The 25,137-nt window shown below is 47.0% G+C and overlaps 1 protein-coding gene across 2 annotated transcripts in view; it reads right to left on the bottom strand.

Annotated features, from left to right (window-relative positions):
* Positions 1-25,137, bottom strand: part of CPXM2 (carboxypeptidase X, M14 family member 2) — a 93,745-nt gene that overhangs the window by 38,733 nt on the left and 29,875 nt on the right. For both annotated transcript variants that reach the window (XM_066355361.1, XM_066355360.1), the window contains exon 4: positions 20,401-20,540. In XM_066355361.1, the coding sequence (XP_066211458.1) occupies positions 20,401-20,540 (140 nt within the window). The remainder of the gene's footprint in view (positions 1-20,400; positions 20,541-25,137) is intronic.

Raw genomic sequence — 25,137 nt, 5'->3', positions numbered from 1 at the left:
CCCCGGACTCCTTGGCTCCACCTCATAGACCACATGATAACCAAATCCAGGGGCCTAACGGCAGACCAGATGAGAAAGGTACAGCAGGGCAGCTGGTGGAGGGAGACGGGGCACATGCCCACGCTCAGCTGGGGCAGTTTCCAAAGTAACTGTCCTTATTCACACTCACGAGATCGTTATTTCTTTTCTATGAATACATGCATTGCTAATGTCTTCCCTAGTTTGTCTTCCTTTTCATTCTCTTCATCGTATATATTTTTTTCTTCTTTACCAAGTGAGAGGAGGGGAGGCAGGGAGACAGACTCCCACATGCACCCTGACTGTGACCCACCTGGCAACCCCCATCTGGCACTGAGGCTCTGCCCATCTGGGGCCATGCTCACAACTGAGCCATCTCCAGCGCCCGAGGCAGAGGCTCCATGGAGCCATCCTCAGCATCCGGGGCCAATGCGCTCAAATCAAGCCATGGCTGTGGGAGGAGAAGAGAAAGAGAGAGAGAGAAGGGGGAGGGGGAGAGGTGGAGAAGCAGATGGTTGCTTCTCCTGTGTGCCCTGATCAGGAATCTAACCTGGGACATCCACACACTGGGCCAACGCTCTACCACTGAGCCAACTGGCCAGGGAAAATTTGTCATATAGCTTAATAAAGAGAAATTCTTAATCTTTATGTAGCCCAATTAAACATTGTTTCCATTTTAGTTTTTAGTTCCCAGTATTTGTGAGCTTTTCAATAAATTTCTGCCTACTCTAAGACTGTACAGATATCGTCCGATGTTTTCCAATGTTGATATTGGTAGATGTTTTTTCCCTCTTTGTGATCATTCATGAAACATTAATCATCATTAATCATTATTCATCTTTTTTTTTAAAAAAAACAACTTTTGGCTTTGCTTACTATTACTAGTTTACTATTGGACTAAATCATATAAAACTGCTATTTTTATAGATCAAAATGGTTGAATATCTGTAATTTTCTAAGGCTCAAATGAATACTTTATTAATTTATACTCTTCGTTATTTCCTTCAAAAATAAAAACAACCTCTTTAGGTTTGGTTTGCTGTTCTTTTGTAGTTTCTTGAAATCACTGGTTTTCAGTCTTGCTTTCTAATACTCGCATTTAAGGTTATAAAGCTCCCTTTGAGTACGGCTTTAGCTACAAGCCATAATTTTGATGTCATATCTTCATTATGATTCAGTTCAGAATATTAATTCCTGTTGAGATTTCTTCATTGTAATTTTAAATGCCCAGGGACTAGGTTTTCTCTCGGTTCCTTTTTCCACTGTGGACAGAGAACATACTTTGAAGCATGTCAGTCCCTTGGCATTTGCTGGGATTTCTTTGGTGGCTCAACATATGGTCAGTCTTGCCTAATGTTCTGTGTGCCCTTGAAAACAATGTCAGTTCTAATTGCTGTGTGCACTGTTCCACACATACTATTTTGACCAAATGTAGTAATTGTGTTCAGATTTTCTGCATCCTTAGTGATTTTTTTTGTCAGCTATTCTATCAGTTATAAAAAGAGGGGGATAAAAAAATACCAATCAGATTGTGAATTTATCTGTTTCTCCTTCTGAATGTGTTTTGTTCCGTCTTCACTTTTGAATGATATTTTTGCTGGGAATTCTAGGTTGACATTTATTTTCTTTCACTACTTTAAAAATGTGATTTTATTCGCTTCTGAAGCATTGTTTTATTTACACACACATATTTTGAAAGTACTGTGGTGCACTTAGCGAATGTGCAATAAGAACATGAGTAAAGAAATGAATGCTAACTATTTTCACTCAAATGCAACATTGTTGTTTGTTTCCCATATAAACTTGGCAAGCTGCCTAACCTTTCTGAAAATAATAAGGGGCCTTGGCCAGTTGCCTGGGTGGATAGAGCGTCATCCCGGCATATAGACATCCTGGGTCCAATTCCCAGTCAGGGTACACAGGAGAAGCAACCATCCACTTCTCCCAGTCTCCCTCTCCTCCTTCTCTCCCTCTTCCCTCCCCTCAGCCAGTGGCTCGATTGGTTTGAGCATGACCCCAGGTGCTGAGGATAGCTCTGTTGGTCAGAGCAAGTCAGACTCAGGCGCTAAAAATGGCTTGGTTGACTGGAGCATTGACCCCAGACGGGGTTGCTGAATGGATCCCAGTTGGGGCACATGTGGGAGTCTGTTTCACTATCTCCCCTCCTCTCTCTTAAAAACTAAAAAAGAACAAACGAGAAAGAAAATAATGAGGATCCCTACCAGGAGGTTATATGTTAATTTACAAATGGAGAGGTGTTATAGCAAACTGGTTACGAACTCAAGCTTTAAAGAAGCCCCAACGGAAATCTTCGTTCTTCATTTACTAGCAGTGACCTTCGCGAGAGCCCATGACCTCTAAGTCCCAGCTGTAAGAGAAGGTAACACCTCCACAGTGAATGAGGGTCCAATGAGGTAAGGTATGTACAATCTGAGCATCGTGCCTGGAACACGGCAATGGCTCCGTTCGTCTGAGCTCCTAATCTGAATAATACTATCATCACTGATACACGATCAGATGCTATCCTGTTATGTAAAATTACTGGCAGAACTAGAAACACAATTCAGAGGCTCCCTCCCGACACTTCCAGGGAGCAACTGATCTATCTTCAAGCGCAACCCTCTGGGCCTTCGTGAAGGTAATGATCTGTTGCAGCCCTAAAGAAATAAAGCACTAATTAATTACATCTTAATCAAGATTAAGAAGGGTGATAATCCAGGGTGATAGAAGAGATATCTGCCCATCTATCAGTAACGCAGAGGGAGGACTGAACTGGGTCTCACAGTCCCCTCCGCATGGAAACAATGAAAGGGATGGGGAATGTGCTAAGCGCTGCCCTAACCCTGTGGTTACTCTGTTCCAAAGAGGCCAGCCTCTGGGGGTGCAAAGGTAAATTGTATATGATCTCTTTACTCGAGGTGTTTACAGGTTAATGAGAAAAGGAAGCAAGCTGGAAATTTCAAGAGAATATGATGAAGTGCCGGGTTGGGCAAGTGCAGGAAGTTATGTGAGGACAAAGGAATGTGTGCGGCGTGGAGGAATGGGGGCGGCAGGGGGAAGGTTGATGAACGCAGCCCGCTCCTTATCTCACAGCAGAGCCGCACAGTGGAGTCTTTGGTGACAGGCACACCCATTGTTGTCAGAGAGCCCACTTCAAAGATCGGAGCTCTGATGCCCGTGCTTCCCAGCCTCTTAATCCTCGGGGAGGATTTGAAATCCGCAGCCCTCGGTGGCTCTCTGCCACTGGCCTCGGAGGGTTTTTTTTCTCCTTTCTTTCTTTCCACATCACAAAACCACCTTGACATTTAATTCTCTGTGACTAGAGATTTCGACTCCAAGCGCCGCAGCCCAAGTAGAGACGCGTCAGTGTCAGAGGCTCTGAGCACAGGGAGACAGAGAGGCCGAGGGACACCGGCCAGCCCCTCGCTCAACACAGAAACGAAAAACAAACCGAAAATGACCACACCCTCTTGTGAGAGACCACACTGCCCACCAAGCCAGCCTTCCTTCGGGTTAGGAAAAGGGAGAAGGTAGGCTGCAGACAGAAAAAACAGAACACATTCAGGTATTTTAGTAGCTGATATAAACCTGGTTTAAATAAAAAGCAAGACAGCCCACCATCAACAAAATGGCAGACTAGATGCTGACAGAACCAAACGCAGTGACACAAAAACAAACAAATGTTTTAAACCATCAATGGGTTTGCAAGCAAGTGATGGAAATCTCCAAGGGGTGGGAGCAGGAGGGAGAACTATAAACCATTAAAAAACAAAGGAAACAAAAGAACAATGAGCAAACAAAAAAGGTAATGTTGCCTTATGGGAAAATGCAACCAGTGGTGTTGGGATCAAAACACTAAGCCTGCCTGACCAGGCGGTGGCCCAGTGGATAGAGCATTGGACTGGGATGCAGAGGACCCAGGTTCGAGACCCTGAGATCGCCAGCTTGAGCATGGGTTCATCTGGTTTGAGCAAAAGCCCACCAGCTTGGACCCAAGGTCACTGGCTTGAGCAAGGGGTCACTCGGTCTGCTATAGGCCCACGGTCAAGGCAATATGAGAAAGCAATCAATGAACAACTAAGGTATCACAACAAAAAACTGATGATTGATGCTTCTCATCTCTCTCCGTTCCTGTCTGTCTGTCCCTATCTATCCCTCTCTCTGACTCTCTCTCTGTCTCTGTAAAAAACAAAACAAAACAAAACAAAACACTAAGCCTAAGACAACACAAGGTAGGGAGTGAACAGGGACACATTCCTGGACGTTCAAAGGGAGCTGAAATGGTTTCAGACCACTAGTGTCCACTTGGCTCCCGCCAAACATACACACATAAGTCTTCTCGAAAGAAAAGTCTTCAATTTAGGCTCTCAGAGGTTTCACTAAGTTCAACCACATAGGAACTCACAATGTAAAAAAAAACATTATTCAATGCATAAGAAAACATGTTCCATGAGAAAGCAGCAGAAATAAAGGCAACAAATTTAGATCCCAAAGAACTCAAAAGTGTCAACAAAGTACACTCAAAAGAAACTAGAAATATTATTAGACTCAATAAAAGAGTACAAGGAGACGACTGGATATAAGCCTACTATACAAAAACTAATTATAGCCAGCAGTCAAAAGTAAGGTACTTAGAATAAAATGAACAAAACATGTGCAAGATGTTAATAAAGAAAGCTTTGGCCCTGGCTGGTTGGCTCAGTGGTAGAGCGTCGGCCTGGTGTACGGGGGACCTGGGTTCGATTCCCGGCCAAGGCACATAGGAGAAGCGCCCATTTGCTTCTCCACCCCCCCCCCTCCTTCCTCTCTGTCTCTCTCTTCCCCTTCCGCAACCAAGGCTCCATTGGAGCAAAGATGGCCCGGGTGCTGGGGATGGCTCCTTGGCCTCTGCCCCAGGCGCTAGAGTGGCTCTGGTCGCGGCAGAGCGACGCCCCGGAGGGGCAGAGCATCGCCCCCTGGTGGGCAGAGCGTCGCCCCCTGGTGGGCAGAGCGTCGCCCCTGGTGGGCGTGCCGGGTGGATCCCGGTCGGGCGCATGCGGGAGTCTGTCTGACTGTCTCTCCTGGTTTCCAGCTTCAGAAAAAAAAAAAAAAAGAAAGCTTTATTGAAAGGCATTTTAGAAGACATAAATAAGTGAAGATCTATACCATGTTCATGGACAGAAAAATATTACAAACATGTCAATTCTCACAAACACACACAAAAAAATCCCAATAGCACGTCAAAGAAACTTGGCAAACTTATACTAAAATTTATATCGAAGAAAACAATTATAATAGTTTATAAGGAGAAGAAACTGTGGTAAACTATCCTATCAGTATATTAGAACTTATTTTAAAGCTTTAATAATTAAGATACTGTGATAATGATGGACAAATAGATAAATTTATAAATGAAACCAAATTGAGAGCCTGGAAATAGACCCATGCACATATATAAACTTGATAGAGATGTCTTGCATATCAGTGGGAAATAAATGAACAATTAAATAAATGATTTCAAGGTTGAATATTAAAATAAAAAGAAACTGAAATTGGACCTTATATTTCGCATATGGGAGTATTACTTCATAACCATGAGGTAGAGAAAATTTTTATATATAACACAATCTAACCATAAAAGATGAAAAAATTAAACTACATTAAAATTAAAATTTTTTGTGCCTGACCAGGCAGTAGAACAGTAGATAGAGCATCAACCTGGGATGCTGAAGACCCAGGTTTGAAACCCCGAGGTTGCTGGCTTGAGCACGGACTCATCTGGCGTGAGTGTGGGGTTGCTAGCTTGAGCATGGGATCATAGACATGACCCTATGGTCACTGGCTTGAACCCAAAGGTCACTGGCTAGAAGCCCAAGGTCGCTGGTTTGAGCCCAAGGTCACTCACTGGCTCGACTGGAGTCCCCCAGTCAAGGCACATATGAGAAAGCAATCAATGAACAACGAGGTGCCACAACTATAAGTTGGTGCTTCTCATCTCTTTCCCTTCCTGTCTGTCTCTCTCACAAAATAAAAAATAAAAAAATTAAAGCTTGCTTTTCAAAAGACATCATTAACCAGTAAGAGAAATTTTAAGCAAGGAGACTATGCTCTGAACATTTTTAGCCAACAAAAGGATGACTATTCAGAAAATATTCTTAAAATTCTATAAAGCAATGAGACAAAGGAAAAATACAATATAAAAATGGAGAAACATGGTAAGTATTGCACAGTAAACAAAAATGGCCAGTTAAGTGAGGTAGATAAGTTTATTAACCCTCTTAGTGGTTAGGGAAATGAAAGTTAGGACAACGACAAAAGAAAGGGCTTTACAGTCTTTATGTTGAAAATTAAGGAGAAAGTTAATACCAAATGTTGGTGAGGACGTGCAGCACAAAGAACTCAAAAAACAAAGCTGGGGAAAGAGCAGGGCTGGACAGCCACTCTGGGAAACAACTTGTCATTATCCTATTAACCTCCACATTCACACCCCTTCCATTCCTAGGTATCAGAGACACGCAAGAATGTTAACAGCACCGTTATCTTCCAGGGCAAAAGCCTAATCATAAAATAATCAGAAACTGAAAAGGGAGCGATGGATCCAGCCTCCAACAGGGAAGAGTGACTAATGGGTGGCAGGTTCGCAAGGGTAACTAGCAGTCCAGATGAAGGCACTGTAACCATGGCAACAGCCAAAGCATACCGTTGAGTGGGGAAAGACAAGTTTCAAAAGCTGAAGTACAAAATCGTTTTTATAAAGCTCAAAACAAGAAAGATACCTTTTTTTTTCTCACTTGTGTTATACAAACATGACGAGACTCTTTAAAACAGTGGTCCCCAACCCCTGGGGCCACGGACCGGTACCGGTCCGTGGGCCATTTGGTACTGGTCCGCAGAGAAAGACTAAATAACTTACATTATTTCCATTTTATTTATATTTAAGTCTGAATGATGTTTTATTTTTAAAAAATGACCAGATTCCCTCTGTTACATCCGTCTAAGACTCACTCTTGATGCTTGTCTCGGTCACGTGATACATTTATCCATCCCACCCTAAAGGCCAGTCCGTGAAAATATTTTCTGACATTAAACTGGTCCGTGGTCCAAAAAAGGTTGGGGACCACTGCTTTAAAAGGCAAAGGGATGATAAAACCTTTCCAAGGACAACGGCTCCCCTTCTGGAGGAAGCCCGTGGTGCAATCAGGAAGAAGCACACAGATCTTTTCAACAGCATTGGCAAAGGTGTCTCCCCTCAGCTGTGCGGTGTGTTCACGAGTGCTAGTTTTATCATAACGCTTTATATACCTATTACATACGTTCTTTTGATTCCATCAGATATTATATAATGAGGAAGATAAACCATGTACTTGAATGTTATACAGTAGGCTTCTTCTACACCAGAAGATGCTGCGATCATTTCTTGTGAAGGGTTGTTTGTGAAGACGCTATCTTCAGCTCAGTATGTCTTAGAAAGCAATCAAAATCTTTGCCCTTCTTGCTGAGGATAGCTCGTTGGTCCAAACATCAGCTTTAGGTGCTAAAAGTAGCCTGGTTGATACGAGCATCAGCCTCAGACAGGGTTTGCCAGATGGATCCCAGTCGGGGCACGTGCAGGAGTCTGCCTCACTATCTCCCCTCCTGTCACTTAACAACAACAACTACAACAGATCTTTGCCTTTATAATTCCTTATGCATATATAATCTTTTTCTTTCTTTGAAAGAACAACTATTCTAACATTTTCTAATAATAATTCATTCAGATGGCACCTCAGGTTACAAAATGCTTCCACGCACAGGCTCTTACTTTTAGAAGTTTCTCCTTAAGGGTGTGGCCGCTAACTGGGTGGGTAAGAGGACAGTCAGATCATGTTTATTTCTCCCCACCTGGACGCTCTGGTCTCCCATCCTTTGATCTTCATCATATTCCTCTTTCTTCTGGCCCCTAGGTACGGAATTTCAGTAGCTCTAACTCAACTGCCAACCTTTTGGGGTACTGAAATGTCATAAGCCCCTGAAAACTCTGTGTCTCACTTTTCCTTATTAGTAAATTGCCAATGACACGTATTCCTTCCGAAAAATAGTTTTGAACAAAACAAATGGAGAATTATCATCTTGTTTTGAATTGTTTACGGTGGTGTTTCTCACCCTCAGCCCTATGGCATCTGAGGATGAATACCTCTTTGCTGTGGGAATCTGTCCTGGGAATTTCAGGATATTTAGTGGCATCTCTGGCCTCTACCCACTAGGTCCCTGTTGCCATAGTAACCTACCCCACCCAGTCATAACAATCAGAAATGTCTCTGGACATTAATAAATGTCCCCTGGTGGGTGGGGGAGTCATCCCGGTCAATAACCATTGATGTACTTAGGCATCTCTTGCAAGTCAAATCCAACTGGGCATACCGCCAGGGCCAGTTGGCAATTAGCAGTGCAGCAGAAATACTCATTTGATGGAGGGGGAGGCTCAGAAAAGCACACCAAGCCTTGGGCTGGAATTGGAAGGGTTTCCAGAAGTCTCCAGTGGCCAGGACAATGATCTACTACCTACTTGTTCCTGCCAATTGGGCTCACGACGGGCAAAGAAGAGAAGGCACCTTCTGCTGGAACGCGGCTTCTCACATAGCGCCGAAGGAGCCAAGTGCTTTGAGAAACACCAGGAAACTTCAATGATAGTCAGTGGACTGTGAGGTCAAACACTGATTTGTCAGATGGGAAGGCATTTCCTCAATGTTTCTTTGAACTCTAATGTCCACTTCGGGAGGGAGACAGGCCTGTTGGGGTGCTGGGGAGGGCAGAGTGACAGACTCCTGCGGCTGGGGTGTTCTGACCAAGCCCCGAGATTCCTATTCACTGAATAAAATTAGGGAACAGATTAGTGGGAGGCACTGGAAACCCAAGCAAACCATTAACAAGAAATGATTATTAGCTCTAGTAGGAAAAGCATAAGAAGTTGCTCAGGAAAGGAAATAAATTATAGTACACCATGAGATGCAGCTTTCCATAATGGTTCAATAATGACCATGATGCAAAAAATAAATACTGATTTACCTAAAACTGATGGTATAACTCCTTCCGGAGGATAGAGGTAGACAGACAGACAGACAGACACACACACACACACACACACACACACGCACGCACACACAGAAGTTAGAGGTAGGTCCATAAGAGACTTAAATTCTCACCTTCCAGAGTAGAAAATCAACAGGTAACAACTAATTTAAAAGAATCATAAGGCAGTACTAAAAGTATTTTATTCAGAAATATGAGGGTTAACAAAAATAAAATAGAAGACATAGCTAAAGGGGGTGCCCTAACTGTCTAGAATTACCAAGAATCAAGACAGAGGGCTGTAGGACAGGGGCGACCATTTTTAATGAGGAGCAGTGCTATTTGACTTAGCCAACTACACACACAATTTGTTAATTAAAAAATAAACACCCGTATTTCTTTCATTTCTGCCTCACTGTTCTGGCCCTTTCTGAATTTTTCAACCCAGTTCAGGGTCATTTTCTTCCAACATATGCAAGATGTGAGCCCAGTTTATACGCAGTGACGAATTTAAGGCAGGATTCCAAAGCAGAGTTTCTCTCTCCTCCGTTACGAGCTCGCCTTTTACGGGGTTGCTCTGGAGAGGGAGCCGGCGGAATCCGACCTCAGGAAGACTGGAGGGCGTCCTGCTCTCTGCTTCCCATTTGCCCGCCTCGTGCTCTGAGCGTGTTGCCAACCAACGGCTCTGTTGGCTGCACTGATGTTATTTTTCAGATGGACTTTAAAGGCAAACTGGAGATCACGAGGTTGTTTCAAAAGAAGAAAAAGAATGGATTCTGTGACACTCTGCAAAGATTTTAACTTTTAAAAATGCTTAGGAAAACCGTGGGCTAAACTACTCTGTCAGGACCCTGGCTGGTTGGCTCAGTGGTAGAGCATCGGCCCAGTGTGTGGAAGTCCCAGGTTCGATTCTCAGCCAGGGCACACAGAAGAAGCAACCTTCTGCTTCTCTACTCCTTTCCTATCCCCTTTTTTCTCTCTCTCTGTCTCTCTCTCTCTTCTTCTCCCACAGTCTTGGCTTGATTGGTTTGAGCGCATCAGCCCCGGACACTGAAGATGGCTCCATGGAACCTCTACCTCAGGCACTAAAAATAGCTGGGTTGCGAGCACGGCCCAAGATGGGCAGAACATTAGGCCCAGATGGGGGTTGCCAGATGGATCCTGGTTGGGCCCATGCGGGAGTTTGTCTCTCTTATTTCTCCTCCTCTCACTTGGAAGAAGAAGAAGAAGGGAAAAAATAATTAAATAAATAAATACACTTTCCTGTCAGTCTGGACTGAAGGGGGTGTAGTCTCCTCCAAGAAAAGAGAGAGAAAATAGGATGCTTCCTACAAGGCATGGATGAAGACATCAAGTGCACCCACACCACACCACGAGACTTATGCATTCTCGAGCCCAGCTGGAGCTTCAAGAAAGAATGGGCAGAGCTGAGGGGACAATTCCCCGAGCTGGGCAGGCATCCTGAAGCAGAAAGACTCACGCTACCACGGCCCCACTCTGCCACCTCGAGCACTGGCAGCTAAGAGTGAATGGCTAACCCCTGACCTCCAGGGACGTGGGGAGGAACCAAGTGAGCACGTACAACGCATGGACTACTCACAGAGCTCCACCGTGGCAGTCATTAAACGTGGCGGCCTCCTGCACTAAAGGACACCGGATACTGAGGACGCGGGCACCCAGCTGACTGCCGTTTAGCCAGAAGGGACCAGGCCAACGCACCCAGAGGAGTCATGTCTTTTCCCATTTGAAAGTCTCCTTTTCTCCCAAATCAACCTTACGGAACATGATTTGGATATTTCTGCCGAGACGGCTGGACACCTACCAGAGATTCCGGGAAGACCAGAAGCTGCTGGATAGAGAATAATGAGGTGAAAACATTCGTTTTCTGGACCTAAACGGTGCCTTGACTGCGATTCAGAACGGACTTCATGACGTGGAGAGCCCGCTGCCTGGGCTGCACGCCAGCCTCTCCCACCACCCGCTCTGCCCTAATTAACCACGCTAGTCAACCCCCTCGAACAGGTCACCCAAAATAACATTTTCAAGATAATTCGGACTTACTGAAAAATTCATATGAAGAAAAGAATGTGGCAATAATACCCAGGAAAGTTCCAAAAAGATTAATGAGGAGAAAGAGCTAGCTCTCTGTGGCGGGAGGCAGTACGAGCTGTAACAACAGAGGGGCCTTGGCCCAGGAGGACGGAGCAGCAGGACGGGATAAAAGGTCCCAGGGAGACGGGAATGTAGACCGTGTGGAGGGCACTCAGGTGGTGTCTTAGCCCCTTCCAGCTGCTGGAACAAGACACCACCATCCACCGGGTTGCTGATAAACAACCAAACTTTGTTTCCTACGGTTCTAGAGCCTGGAAGTCCGAGATCAGGGTCCAGGGTGGTTGGATGGGAGCCCTCTTCTGGGATGTAGACTTCTCACTGAGCCCTCATACGGTGGAGGGGCTGAGGGGCTCGGTGGCGGCTCCTTTATAAGGGCACTAATCCCACCATGAGAACTCCACCCTCATGACCTAGTCGCCCCCAGATACCGTCACACCAGGCGTTAGGATTTAGCATATGAATTTTGGGAGGATGCAAACATTCCAACCATAGCAGTTGGGTAAAATGTGGATCATAATAATAAATGATGTTGGGACATCCTGGTGGCCATTTGAAGGTAAAAAGAAAAAAAGTAATCTATTCCATATACCGCACACCAAAATACATTCCATAAGCTTCGAAGAATTCAACGTAAACATTGAAATTATAAAAATCCTAGAAGAATGGGGGAAAATCACTTCTATCTGAAGCCAGGGCAAGGCCTTTCTAATTATGACATAAACCTTATGGGACGAATTGTTAGCCATATAAAAAGTCAACATTTCTGTACAGCAAAAGATACTCTAAGCAAAACAGCAAGAAAGGAAATAATTTGGGGGAAAGAAAACCCTGAGAGGCTCAAATCACAAAGAACAAATTCCGGTGGACACAAGGTAAGACCTGAGGCACCCAACGGGGTCTGCCACAGTAGGGTCCCACCGCCATCGCTCTGGCCGGTCAGGGTCTTCCCTCCCTCCACCGCAACGGAGAGAGGGACTCTCCACAGGTCGTCCCAGACGGCCACCATCAGCTTCGGAAGATACCGCCTGACTCGGCCAATGAGCCAGGTCAGCCAACCACATGGCCTGCAGAAACCGCACACCCTCAGTTATGATGGACCCGGGGTAGCGATTGCCCCCTCAGTTCTGATTTGCCTCCTCTCACCTACGAACCAAACCGGGGAAGCACTGCTCAATCTCTCTCCGGCCAGGAACGAGGAGTCCAAACTCCCTCCCTGTTTTCAGGCCAGGTTTCTGTTGGACCCGTGAGGACGCTGGCCGCTTCCCCTTCCCGTCACCTCCCTGACAGGGCTTAGCACACTCCAGTCCTGCTGGCGGCCAACCGAGAACCTCTGGGCGAAAGCGCTGCTCCCCAGAGGTCCAGTCTCGCCTTCAGTAGCTTCTAGACATAAAATGGAAAACGAGATTTTCTGTTTTGTCTGCAGCAAGCATGGGCCCGCGCCACACTCAGGAACAGTAAGCGTATCCTCGGTCCCTTCTCTGCTGCCCCTCCCCCTCTCTGCAGGACCCGCCGTCCCAGGGGTGACAGCTGCTCCGCCACACTGCCAGCCCAGACAGGCGCCGGACACCACAAAGCCAGCCCGCTGATGTATTGGATTTTTCACTTTGGACCGGTTACCATGGCTTTTTGAGAATGCAGACCATAGGAGGGACTGTTATACACTTAGAAATAGTATCTATTTTCCATTACCTCCAGTAAAAGTGTCTACCAGGGAAAGAGTGGGGAAATGCCACGCTCGGGGCCAAATCCAATAAATTTGGGTAGGTAGGGTGAGGCGGTTCCTAGTTTAAAAAGCTCTACTGCAAAGGGAGAAAAAGGAAAAGAAGGCATCTGAAATCCTCAGAATCTGAAAGAGATTAGGGGGGGAAAAAAGAACAAAAGAAATGGGACACAGAATACTACAGAACAGAGAGAGGATCGGCCCAACTCTGTTCAGTTAGAATGTGTGGTGAGCATGGGGGATCTCTAACCCGGCCTCGAGCGCTAAGGGATGGGGGCCGGGCCAGGGGAGGACTTGGGTGGGCCCTGGGCAATCTGTCGTCCTGGGTCCTATTAGCCAAGGACTGTCTTAACTGCCTGATGTTGTATGAACTCATTTAACCCTCACAACAATCTTATGTGGCAGGTACTATTATCTCCATTTTACAGACGAAGAAACTGAGGCACAGAAAGGCTCTGAAACACACCCAAGGGCATGCAGCTACGAAGGTGGACCCCCAGTCTCACTCGGGCACCTGTGCTCTCAGCTCTCTCGCACCAGGTGAGGACCTGGATGCCTGGGAAGGAACATCGGAGCAATGGATAGCTGCGTCCCCACAGGGTGTGTGTGACACATTTCCTCCCAGTGGTTGATGCACTCAAGGGCCTCCTATGCCAGGCAGAGCCTGGGCTGGGGAGGGCTGTGGTCCAGCCCCTGGAGAGGACAGTGTCAGGAATGACAGAGCTGGAGACCTTCCCTGTGCAGGGCACTCATCTAGCACTGGGGACCCAGTGGCAAACAGGAACTAGGCCCTGGGACTGATGTCAGTGTAAATACAAACAAATAAATAGGCAATCAAATAAAGCTCAGTAAGGATGCCTGGAAGTGGGTTTCAGAAGGAAACCTCTGAATACAGGGAGGGCTGAGGCTTGAGGAAGAGAGAATGGCAGGTGCAAAGGGCCTGGGGCAGGAATGTGCTTGCTGTATCTGCAAAACAAAGAGGAGGCTCCTGGGCTCAGAGGGCAAAGGAAATGAGCTCAGACAGGCAAAGGGAGCCATTCCACACAGGACCTTGCAAGTCAAGGGTCAAGCAGGGCAAGGGTTGCTTTGCAAGCGGGGCCCCTCCGCCAGGAAACAGATGGAAAAAAAAAAGCAGGCGTGTCCAGCAAGTTTTCTTGGGAGTCAGAATCAGGGGACAAGGACCCTTGAATATAGCAGGAAGCTTCATCACTGGGAAGAACTTTCTAGATGTTCCCATCTGAGAGCCCACCCCTTAGTCAGGGGTGCCCAGAAATCCAAGGTGGGCCATGGGGCTATAAGTGAGAGCTGCTCTCAATTTCCGATGACTTCCTCTGCCTTGCTGAAAGGCAGCGCAAAGTGAAGAGATGACTGCCGGCCTGCTTGAATCTGGAGATGTTTTTATTAAAACCTCTCCATTTCATGCCAAACTCACAGTTCAAAACTAACAGTTTTCCAAGTGGTCAGAAAGGAGTTTGGAAACTTCTGTCTCTCCAGCCCACTCAGGGGCCAACATTTCATTTTTGTCAATAATAGAGGTGACGTGGCATGACACACACACACCGTCTGTCCCAAGGAGATAATCAATGGGGCGCCAGCTGCCTCCTCTGAGCCCTGCTTCCAGGGGCTGCCGGCACCCTCCCGGGCTTCCAGCCCCAGCCTGGGGCCCCTTCCTCCGCCCTCACCAGGCCCTGCTGTGTGGGGGCTCAGACCCACCAGGATCCATCCTCGGGGAGCAAAACCCAGATGAAGCTGAAGAGAAAGGGAGGAACAGGGCGAACGCTTCTCACTGTGGACAGAGGTCCAGCCATCAGGCGGAACCCGGGCCCAGAAGGCATCCGGAAGGTTCAACCTCTGCCCTCGGTCTCTGGGCCAATATCCTCCGGCTGCCTCTGCCTATTCCCTTCTCCCTTCTCACTCAGACTCGGCCATCCCTGCGGCTGCCTCCTCCGCACCCCCGAGCGAGGGTCCAGCGTGGCCTGGAGGCTCTTCCAGCCGGGACAGCACTGAACAGACAACCCTGCATGGTCCCCAGACATCTGCTGCTCCCTGACTCCCCGTTTGCTGCCTCCTGATCCCAGGTGTCACCTCTACTGCCCCGTGGAGTCCTCAGACGGCCACTGTCCTCCCCACCACTCACTCTTACTTCGGAAGCCTCATCTTCCCAGGAGATCCCTGACCCCAACCTTCGCTCCTGGGGAATAGCCCTCTGGGACCAGCCCGGGATTCCACCCTGCCCCTGTCCCTGGACTTCCTGCCGTTACACTGCCAGCAACTCTACCGCCCCCTAGTGGACCAAGTGCCACCAGGGCCAAATGGGGCCATAAGAGTTCCAGGTGCTTCAGACTCCCGCTGAGCCCTGGCCCTTTTCTCTGTTCCCAACCCCTAAACCGGCCATGCTCACTGCCTGCACGGCACTCACCTCCTACCCTCTCCCCCAAGAATATAAGCCCCCTGGTGTGAAGGCTCTGGATGCCTCTCTGCCCCCAGAATTAGTCCCCCACCTTTAGTATCTCAGGGGACCAAGACGCACTCCTCCTTCCACAGTGAGCCCCTCACCTGTGTCAGCCCCACGTCCCACTGCCACCTGCACCGCTCAGGGACCTGCCCCACGGGCACCATCCCTCTCCTGGGAACACGGCCGTCCTCCAGAAGGAAACGGGGAACAGGCTTTGCTTTGGCCTCGTCCTCCCTCTGGGTCCGCACCTCGTTCGCTCCTTGCCCTCACCATCAAAGCTCTCGAAGGGGAAGCCCACATTTGGAACCTCCGCTAAGATTCCCAGGGACAAAGGAAAGCCACTCTCCTCAGGCGGGGGCTGGGGCAGCTGCCAATCATGGCTGCAGGCACGCCCCCCTTCGCCGCTGGCCAGTTAGCATTCAGCCAACAAGTCTGATGGCACACAGGGCATCACCTTGCAAGCTGATCAGTCAAACCGCCACCTCGCTTTGAGAACACATTTCCACTCTTAAGAGATAATGACAATCATTTTGTTGATTAAACAATTAAAACGGAAAACAGGGTTACTTGAAATTGCCTGTATTTTGCCCAAAGTCAGCAGAAGCATCTATTCACCTCCAGCTTCTGGAATAATTAACTTTTCCATCATCACACTGGTTATAATTGTAACAACTCCTAGAGCAGTCATACTTCTGGAAATCAGGGAAATGAAAGATGGGCTTTTAATGGTATATTAACGTCTCACTACATTGCAACCCGTAGGGAAGGATAATTTATGCCAGGGAAACATATAAATTATTCAAAACAGCGTGAAAACAATTACACTTTGTTACTTTGAAACAGCATGAATTATTTAGAAGTACTAAAACTAGAATCATAGAATGTTTTCATCCACTTGGTTAGGAACTAGTCCCGGACCACGCGAAGCCTCATGATCAGCTTTCTGATTGTAGGCGGGCCTGGGGGCAGCCTCCCTGGCCCATCCCATGTCAGCATAAACTTCACTGATTCTCGTGGACCCATTAACACGCTGGATTCTTCCCCTAGCCTGAAAGCCCCGACAGGCCGTGGCTTCTGGCTCACCTTTGTGTGCCTAGAGCTTATCCAGAGTGTACAACAGCAGCTGACCGAATCCATGCATATGTAAAGAGCACACCGGGAACAAATAAGATGATGGACAGTCACTGAAACATAACAACTCTAAGTGAAAAGTGTTAGCAGTATTCTTAAATACAGACTACGGGTTGGGTTCCAGCCCGCCTCAGGAAAGCGGGTGTCTCAGTAAAGCGAGTCCGTCTTTTCCATGGTGGAGAGTCTTGTCTTCCATTTGTAGAGAACACAGCATCTACAGGATGCGCTAAAGCAGAGTGCAGTACACCGAGGCGTGTCTGCACTGCAACTCCAAAGTGCTTCTGTGTTCCACCAACCAGACAGAAGCCGTTTATAAATAGCAGCATCCATTTGGCCAACCCCCAAGGGGCCGACAACCTCCTTTACTTCCATTTCCGAAACACTGCCAACCAAACTGCTACCCTCGGAGACCGGGGCGTGCTCTGCACCGTGAACTGGAACCACCAGATGCTAACTCCAGCTCTGCCCTTGCTTGTCTTGGTTGGAATTCCGTATCTACCCACCACCCTGCAGGATTCGGGAAGCAGCCATCCGTGTTTGAAGGAGTTGGCAGGGTTGTAACTGCAAAGAGGTGCCCTTGAGGTTTTCAGCATGCTTGTTAAGGCCGTGATACTTGGATGAATGCATCCTCCAGGGAGGCTCTGTGAGGAGGAGGAGGAGAAAGAGGAGGGGGAGGGGGAGAGGGAGGGGTGGGCAGGCAATGCCTGCCACCCCCAGATTCACAGGGAGCAGCCTCGCTTGTCTGTATTCGCTAAGTGTTTCCAAAACAGAGCTCATCTAAAGGGAGGCTCTGTGGCTAACGATGGACCTTGCAAACCCACTGCTCTAAATAAACCCGAAGAGGTGCAGAGTGAAGAACTACCATTTACTGAGCACTTATTATGGGCTGGGTAATTCTGAAACGTTAGCTCGGGTTCACTTAACTGTTGCCACCTCTTCACAAGATAGGGAATAGTTCTCTTATTTCAGGGAAGAGCAAACCGAGGTTCAGAGAGGAGGAAATCTCATACCCGACAAGAGCTGAGAGCCATGATGCGATTCTAAAGTGACCATGTACGGGTCACCCATCTCTAGAAATCTCTGTCACTGCTTTGTCTTCTCTTTCCAGGCCCTCCTCTCACCCTGCTGACATTTTAAGAGTGTTCTTGGTCATTTACACACTCATAGATTCATTAACTCATTACCACTTGGTGTGAAAAAAAAAAAACAAACCTTTGTCAATTTGCTACTTCCTAACAATAGTCATTCATTAAAGAATCATTGATCGGGCATCTAATAGATGCCTGGTAACGTGGCAAAGATTCAGGGACACGTGATCAACTCACTGCCTCCACCCTCAAGGTACTCAGACTAGAGGAGAAATACAGAAACCAATAAATAGGAATATTAAAAATGGCACCGTAAACGCCTGGACCAGGAACAGTGTGAGCACAGATGTCACCAGGAGAGGGAAGGAGGAGGAACTACTGTCTCCTTCACTAGTAGGATTTGATCTCTCTTGTTGACCCGTTTGCTGGTCATACTGGAACCGATCTCAATGGCTCCGGCATCGTACATGCCTCTGGGGAGAACGACTCAGATACCAAAATGTATGCTGGCCCCATTTTTCTATTCAGTCCTTAGCACAGACAGTCCTATTCCAGGAGCTAAGACAAACTGAAACTTACCAGCTTTCTTTTCATTGTCCTTGAAGAATAATTTGACTCGAAATACATTTAGACATTAAAAGAAAAAAATAAACTGCCTCTTAAAAGCAATTCTATCCCTTGTCTTCCCTCTTAGATGTTCCCGGGCTCGGCTGAGTCAAAGAAAGATATTGTTCTACTGCAATTTCTTGCAAACCCAAACCCTCTTGAGTTTCTGGCTGAAACGGAAAGTGAACATCATTCCTACACTGCTCTCTTTCTAATCCAATAATAACCCGACCGCCGGGTCGCCAGCGATCCTGGTCAGACAGGTTAATATCCCCGCATTAAGGCAAAATCCCCACTCTCTCTCCCGTGGATAATCTCAAATCAGTCTTTCTTTCCAAGTTTCCATTCTCCTTGAGCAATTTGGCTTCTCCTCCCCCCCCAAAAAAAACTCTTGCCTTTCTGAATCTAAACAGGGAGAAGAATTGTCATGGTAATGAGCCACTCATTAGAGAGAAGTGCACACCACAGGGGAAAAGAAAACCGGGGTATACAAACACATGCGTAAGCACTACCCCAAGAAAAGCAAAGTGGGTAAAATGTGACGCACAAAAGAGCACTAACATGTAAGCAAGTGTGGTCAAAGCGCACAAATGCTCCCAGCTCTGGAGACTTATGGGGAAGACATAATTCAAAGGATGAAGAGAGTATGGAAATGTTTTCTTGCAAAATGACCTGTGACAGCAGAAAACTGAGATGGGGACAGAGGTCTGGCTGCGAAAATGACAGGTGATTAAAAACGACGTGAAACTGTTGTGGGCACGTGTTAAGTTAAAGAGGACATAATTGTACACGTCGTATCATTGTAGATTGGAATCCCTCTCCAGCCCTGGGCTGAGGTGGAGAGGTTATTTTTGGGGTGGGGGTAGGAAGAGTTATTCACACTTATATTTTTTCACTTATTATAGTAAAATATACATAGCATAAAATTTATGATTTTAACTTTTTTTTTTTTACAGAGACAGAGAGAGGGGTAGACAGGGACAGAGAGATGAGAAGCATCATTAGTTTTTCGTTGCGCATTGCAACACCTTAATTGTTCATTGATTGCCTTCTCATACATGCCTTGACCGTGGGTCTTCAGCAGACTGAGTAACCCCTTGCTCGAGCCAGCGACCTTGGGCTCAAGCTGGTGAGCTTTTGCTCAAACCAGATAAGCCCTCGCTCAAGCTGGCAACCTTGGGGTCTCAAACCTGGGTCTTCCGCATCCCAGTCCGACGCTCTATCCACTGCGTCACCGCCTGGTCAGGCTGATTTTAACCATTTTTAAGTGCACAAGTCAGTAGTATGAACTGTTGTGCAATCATCCGCTCCACCAGACTCCAGAACGTTCATCACCTCAAAGTGAAACCCCAGCCCTGTTAAACACCAACTCCCCGCCCCACCCCCAGCACCTGGCAGCCATCACTGTAGGGTCCGCTCTGTGCATCTGACTCCTCTAGGGACCCCGTGTAAGGACTCATGCAGTATGTGTCCTTTTGTGGCTGGTGGGTTGCACTCAGCACAGTGTCCTCAAGGTCCTTCGTGTTGTAGCAGGTGTCAGAACTCCTCTGCTTTCTATAGCTGAAGGCTATGCCACGTGCGTCTGTACCGTGCTGTGGAAATGTCTCAGGGGCTGCTGTCCGCCTCTCTTGGGATTGCTATCATGTCATCTGTCACTGACCCGGTCCTGACCGCAAGCTGGATTCTGAAAATGGGGCTTCCACCTTGTTCTCAGGCCTTGTGCTGGTCCATTCCTCACTTCTATACATTCTCTAGTAATCCTTTATTTGGGAACCTGCCTAGGTCTCCAGTCCTTCTTCCAAAAGTCTGGAAGAGGCACACCTTCTCCCCTGGGCAGTGGCTTGGACCTGTACCGACTGCTCCCTGCTTGTCCAGAGTTCCTACCTCAGGCTGGCTCAGGCCACCAGTCAGGGTGCCAAGAACGCACCATGGATCCAAGATGGCAGCCACCTGCCTACACTGCCTTGATTTGACTGTACCTTTGTCTACTCAGCCTCATCTGCCAGTGGGTCCTTCTCCCTATTCCTGTAAGGGTGGGGAGTGGAGGGTCATTCTAAGAGATGCACCTTCCCAATGGGATGTGAGTCTACAGCCAACCCAGCCTCCTGTCCACATTCCAACTTTCTTCCCGCCTACTGCCTACCAGCAGATACCTCTCTGTCATTGCCCTGTCTCTGCGCAGACCCTAGAACATCAGCGCCAAGGCACGGAGCCTACGCCAGCCCAGGTCCAGCCGCACTCACAGCCAGAGCGAGTTCCTTCCTTGCGTGATGACGCCCGTGAACCGGGTCAGACGTCTGGCATCCACTTCGATCCACTGGTGGACGTCGTTCCTCCCCGCGCACCATGCCCCGTCGTAGAAGTCGTTTTCGTTGATACCTGCCTGGAAGGAAACAGAGGTGTTCTTCAGAAAGACCTGCCTGGGAGAAGAAAATGAGAAAGGGGCTTCAAAACCAACCAACCAACCAACCAACCAACCCACTGTGCCCTGAACTCCCTGTTCTAAATCAGTCAAGAGAGCTGCTTATTATCAAAAGTTAGAAATATTTCAGTATGACATGTCCCCTTCTTGCCCAGGAGGAGAGATGGAATTTAATGAGTTTTCCTCTTACTCATCCAACAGACAGACCACCTCCCACGTACCGGCCTACACATGCAAAGTGCTAGGGACACAGGGTGACTCGCCCGCTCCCGGAAGCTCACCATCCAGGCAGGAGGAAAGTCATGAGTTAGGACACAACGCGGCATGTGTTAATTCAAGAATAGGAGCAAACTGTTGGGAGAGCATTCAAGGATAGCACTGCTAACTTAGTCTGGGGGAGACCAGCACAGAAAGCCCCAGAGCAGAGGTAATAGTTGAGGTAGGTGCTGAAGGCTAAGTTTACCTCGTGAGTATTTATTTATTAGTCCTTCAGTCACTTGATGTGTTGACTGTCAACTACTATTTGCTATCAGAGATTCCTTTGATCTAGATTTACAAGGTAGGTGACGTTTCTGCTCTGGAATTTTCCCTATGTTATCACCATTTGAAGAGAGAATTCCTGGACCTTAAAAAAAGGAAAGAAAGGAAAAAGAGGACATTTGCACTCAGTGAAACGTCCTGGTGTACGAAGACGGTTTCTGCACTAATCCCACTGCCCAAGGCTACTTTACAAGTATGTAATCGGAGGGAAAAGAGTCTGAGTGACATTTGAAAGATAAAAATGATAGGCCAGGCCCTGGCCGGTTGGCTCAGCAGTAGAGCATCGGCCCGGCATGTGGAAGTCCCGGGTTCGATTACCGGCCAGGGCACACAGGAGAAGCGCCCATCTGCTTCTCCACCCTTCCCCCTCTCCTTCCTCTCTCTCTCTCTCTTCCCCTCCTGTAGCCAAGGCTCCATTGGAGCAAAGTTGGCCCGGGTGCCGAGGATGGCTCCATGGCCTCTGCCTCAGGCACTAGAATGGCTCTGGTTGCAACAGAGCAACGCCCAGATGGGCAGAGCATCGCCTCCTGGTGGGCATGCCGGGTGGATCCCTGTCAGGTGCATGCAGGAGTCTGTCTTCAGCCCCCCGCCCCCCTCCTCACTTCGGGGGGGGGATGATAAGCCAGCCCATCTTCCCCACCTCTCAGCACCATTCAGCTCAAATTCTGAGAGGCCTTACTTTTAATGGGCGGTGGTCATGTGACAGCCCGGCTACTGTAAGGGAACAACTTGACCAAGGGTTCCGTTAGCAGAACACCCTCCGTAACTGTGCTGATACACGCCTTGTATCAGGACCAAACCACAGCGTGTGCATTTCCGGGACTTTCCTGAAACGATCTCAGAAGGGCTTTGAGGGCACCTGTCAGAATGCTGAAGTTCCAAGGTCTTCTAAACACACTGCCATCTCAAATGAAGGTGAATAATAAAAACTATCCATCAGCATTCTCCAGAAACCCAGTGAGCCAGCACCTCAGGGTCTGATGGCACACAGGGTGTCTGTAACAAGGACCCAGAGGTGCTGCAAGGTTCAGCCTTCTGGGACCATCAAAGAAAGGCTCATTTTTTTTTTTGCAAGTGGGTGCTACCAGATCTTAACTGGGCTTCGGTGCATTTTGTTAAAGTGACCCTTGGCCTTGGCATCTTAGAATCAACCGCTGCCCAGTGTGCTGACTATGGTCTTGGGCTCTGAAGTCCCCCTGCTTGGATGTGAGCCCCGCTCTGCCACTTATGCTCTGTATAAACTCAGGTGATCTGCCTAAATGCTCTGTGCCTCTGTTTCCCTATCCGTTAAAACTATGACTATTTGGCAAATAATGAAAATATGGGTGTTTTTACTAATTATTCCACATTTTATAAAATTCTAGGGAAGTACAATACTCTTCCAGTTTGTTGCCACCTAATTTTCTGTAACGTCAAATATCCAGAAGAGTCACAGACTCTGAAAAAAGTAAAGACCTATCACATAAAGTTTTCAACAGGAGTCCATGGTGCCGCCCAGGGGATATTTGGCAAAGTCTAGAGTCATCATTGGCTGTCACGACTGGGAGAGGCCATTAGTGTGCCATTGGCGACTAATGGTTCGAGGCCAGGGAGGCTGCTAAACATGCTATAAAAAGAATTGCCCAATCCAAAGTTTCAGCCACGCTGAGGCTGAGAATGCCTGGTCATGGGCTCAGCTGACCGGCGCAGAATGGCCACACACCCAGGAGGTTGACCCCTATTGACCTGTGGCTACGTTCCTGACATTCAGCCAGTCTACTGACTGTGATCTGGAATTACAGGGGAGGTTCTGGCTTTTGCCAACCTGGATCTTCTGCTCCTGCTGCCAATCTCAGCTCTTCCTGAACCCACGGGAGTGTCAATTAAATGTAGTAAGTTGTCAGGGCTTGAGAAGCCCTTCCTGAAACTGACTCACGGGGAAATGACAGCCGCCTCTGCTGCAAAATCACCTCTGCATTTATAAAGCAAGCAGCCGGGAGGACTCGGTGAGAGAGGAGGCGTCAGCCCAGAGATGTCACTGAATGTTACACCACCCTGCAGTGAATGATGTCTGTGCAGTGCTCTCTGAGAAGTGCCCTCCGCCCTTTCTGTTCAGTAACGCAGAGAAATACTTCGTACATCTTGGAGGTATTTTGATCAGAAGTTGTTAAAAGACTTAATTCCCGAAAGTATAAGCTAGTCCTGAAAACTCCACCAGCCAGAAAGATTTATTTGCATCACAATATGAAATAAATCAAGAATTAAAGTAATTTTCTCAAGGCAATTAGGTTATAGGCATCATTACTTTACCTTTAAAAAAAAAGAAGAATGAAAATGCCTCTAGCAGACTAAATTTTGAATAAGATAAATGTGGGAATTATTAAATCCATAACAAAGAGAAAACCTGATACTATCCATTTAAAATCAATCAAATAGGATTTTTGTTTGTTTGTTTCAAGATGATATTGGTTTTTCTGAGTTCTTATCTCAAAAATTTCTCCCAAATAAAGAAAACAAGATAAAGAAATAACAATCTGGATTTCTGACAAAACCAGAAGACACTTATAATCCCCAAGTTAAAATATATGAGGACAGAAAGCAGATGGAGGAATCCTGAATGACTCAGCAAGAGAAGGAACAGCTACCTTACAAGAGGCACTCCAGCGAAAAGCATGCCATACAGAACCTGAAAAAGCCCTAAAGCGAGATTCTTAGGTATATATGTATGTGTGTGTGTATGTGTGTGTATATATACATACATATGTATAAAGTGAAGTAAAGGAATAGAATGGTATCAGAATTCTTAAAAGCAATAGCTGAAGCTACAAGAATGGAGAGATAAGGACTTAATTCTGAAGGTAAAGATTTTTCATCCTAGAATTTTACACTCAGCTGAACTATCAAGCAACTGTGAATGTAAAATAAAAACATTTACATATTCAAAGAGCCTCAAAAAATGTATCCCTCATACACCGTTTCCATGAAGCTACTACAGGATGTGTTCCACAAAGAATGAGGCAGAACACCAAAAAGAAGTAGGTAGATACCAGATCCAGAAATCCAGGGTTCCAACCTAGGAGAGAATTCTGGAATTCTCAAAATGATGGTGAAGGAAGGCCCAGGACAGTCTCTGTGCAGGAGACTCAGAAAGCAACCCATTCAGAATACAGCGGGCCAAAGGGCTCCTGAGGGATATTGACAGAAACATAGAAAACAGAAATGAGGCTAAAAATCATTGAAGAAGTTTGACTGTACAGACACTTTTAGTAAAGGGTATTTTACAGACCTGGACCTATCTCAGGTTATGGGGATATGTTTTTTAAAAATATAAGCAGATCCAGGAAAACAGAAAGTTGTCAAAAATGATATAAAATGAGTATTTCTTGGCTCAAAACTACCATGTTTCTTAGCTCAATAGTAAGCAATATTTACACAGCCATAATAATCTTGAACATAAATTTACCTGAACACTTAGTGAGACAATTTTATCGGAAGCATTAAAGAGGAGTGAACAGGTAGTACAAAATGGCCTGCAATTCTCATCTTCTATAATAAGAATGAGAAAGATAAAGTCAAAAAATGTATAAATCGGCACATATCAATACGTACATACTATTTAGAAGTGAAGATTAAAATTCCCGAAGAAACACGCTGCCCCATTTGTGGTACTTTGTTAGGGAAGCCCCAGAAAACTAATGCATGTGGTCCTCTCCTTCTGAGTGTGAATTACAGGCTGTGATTGTGCATTCACTGGCAAGATTTTTTTTTTTTTTAATAATTCCATTTCCCAGTTACATTTTTGGAGTTGTAGGACATACAACACTGGAGGCATCCTTGACTCCTCTTTTTATCTCTTGCCCTCCTCATCCAAACCGCCTCCACCCACCTCATCAGAAAATCCTACTTTCAAACATACACCCAACCACTGTGGCCACCCCCACCAGTCCCACCACGGCAGGAGCCAGCAGCAGCTGCTATCGGACACACTGAGGTTGTTTCCTAGGAGGCCTGCCCACTTCACCCTCTCCCCACACTGGCT

This window comes from Saccopteryx leptura, chromosome 13, assembly GCF_036850995.1.
Source record: "Saccopteryx leptura isolate mSacLep1 chromosome 13, mSacLep1_pri_phased_curated, whole genome shotgun sequence".
Lineage (NCBI taxonomy): Eukaryota > Metazoa > Chordata > Mammalia > Chiroptera > Emballonuridae > Saccopteryx > Saccopteryx leptura.
The sequence above is the reverse complement of the archived record's forward strand: the minus strand, read 5'-3'. Positions and strand labels throughout refer to the sequence as shown.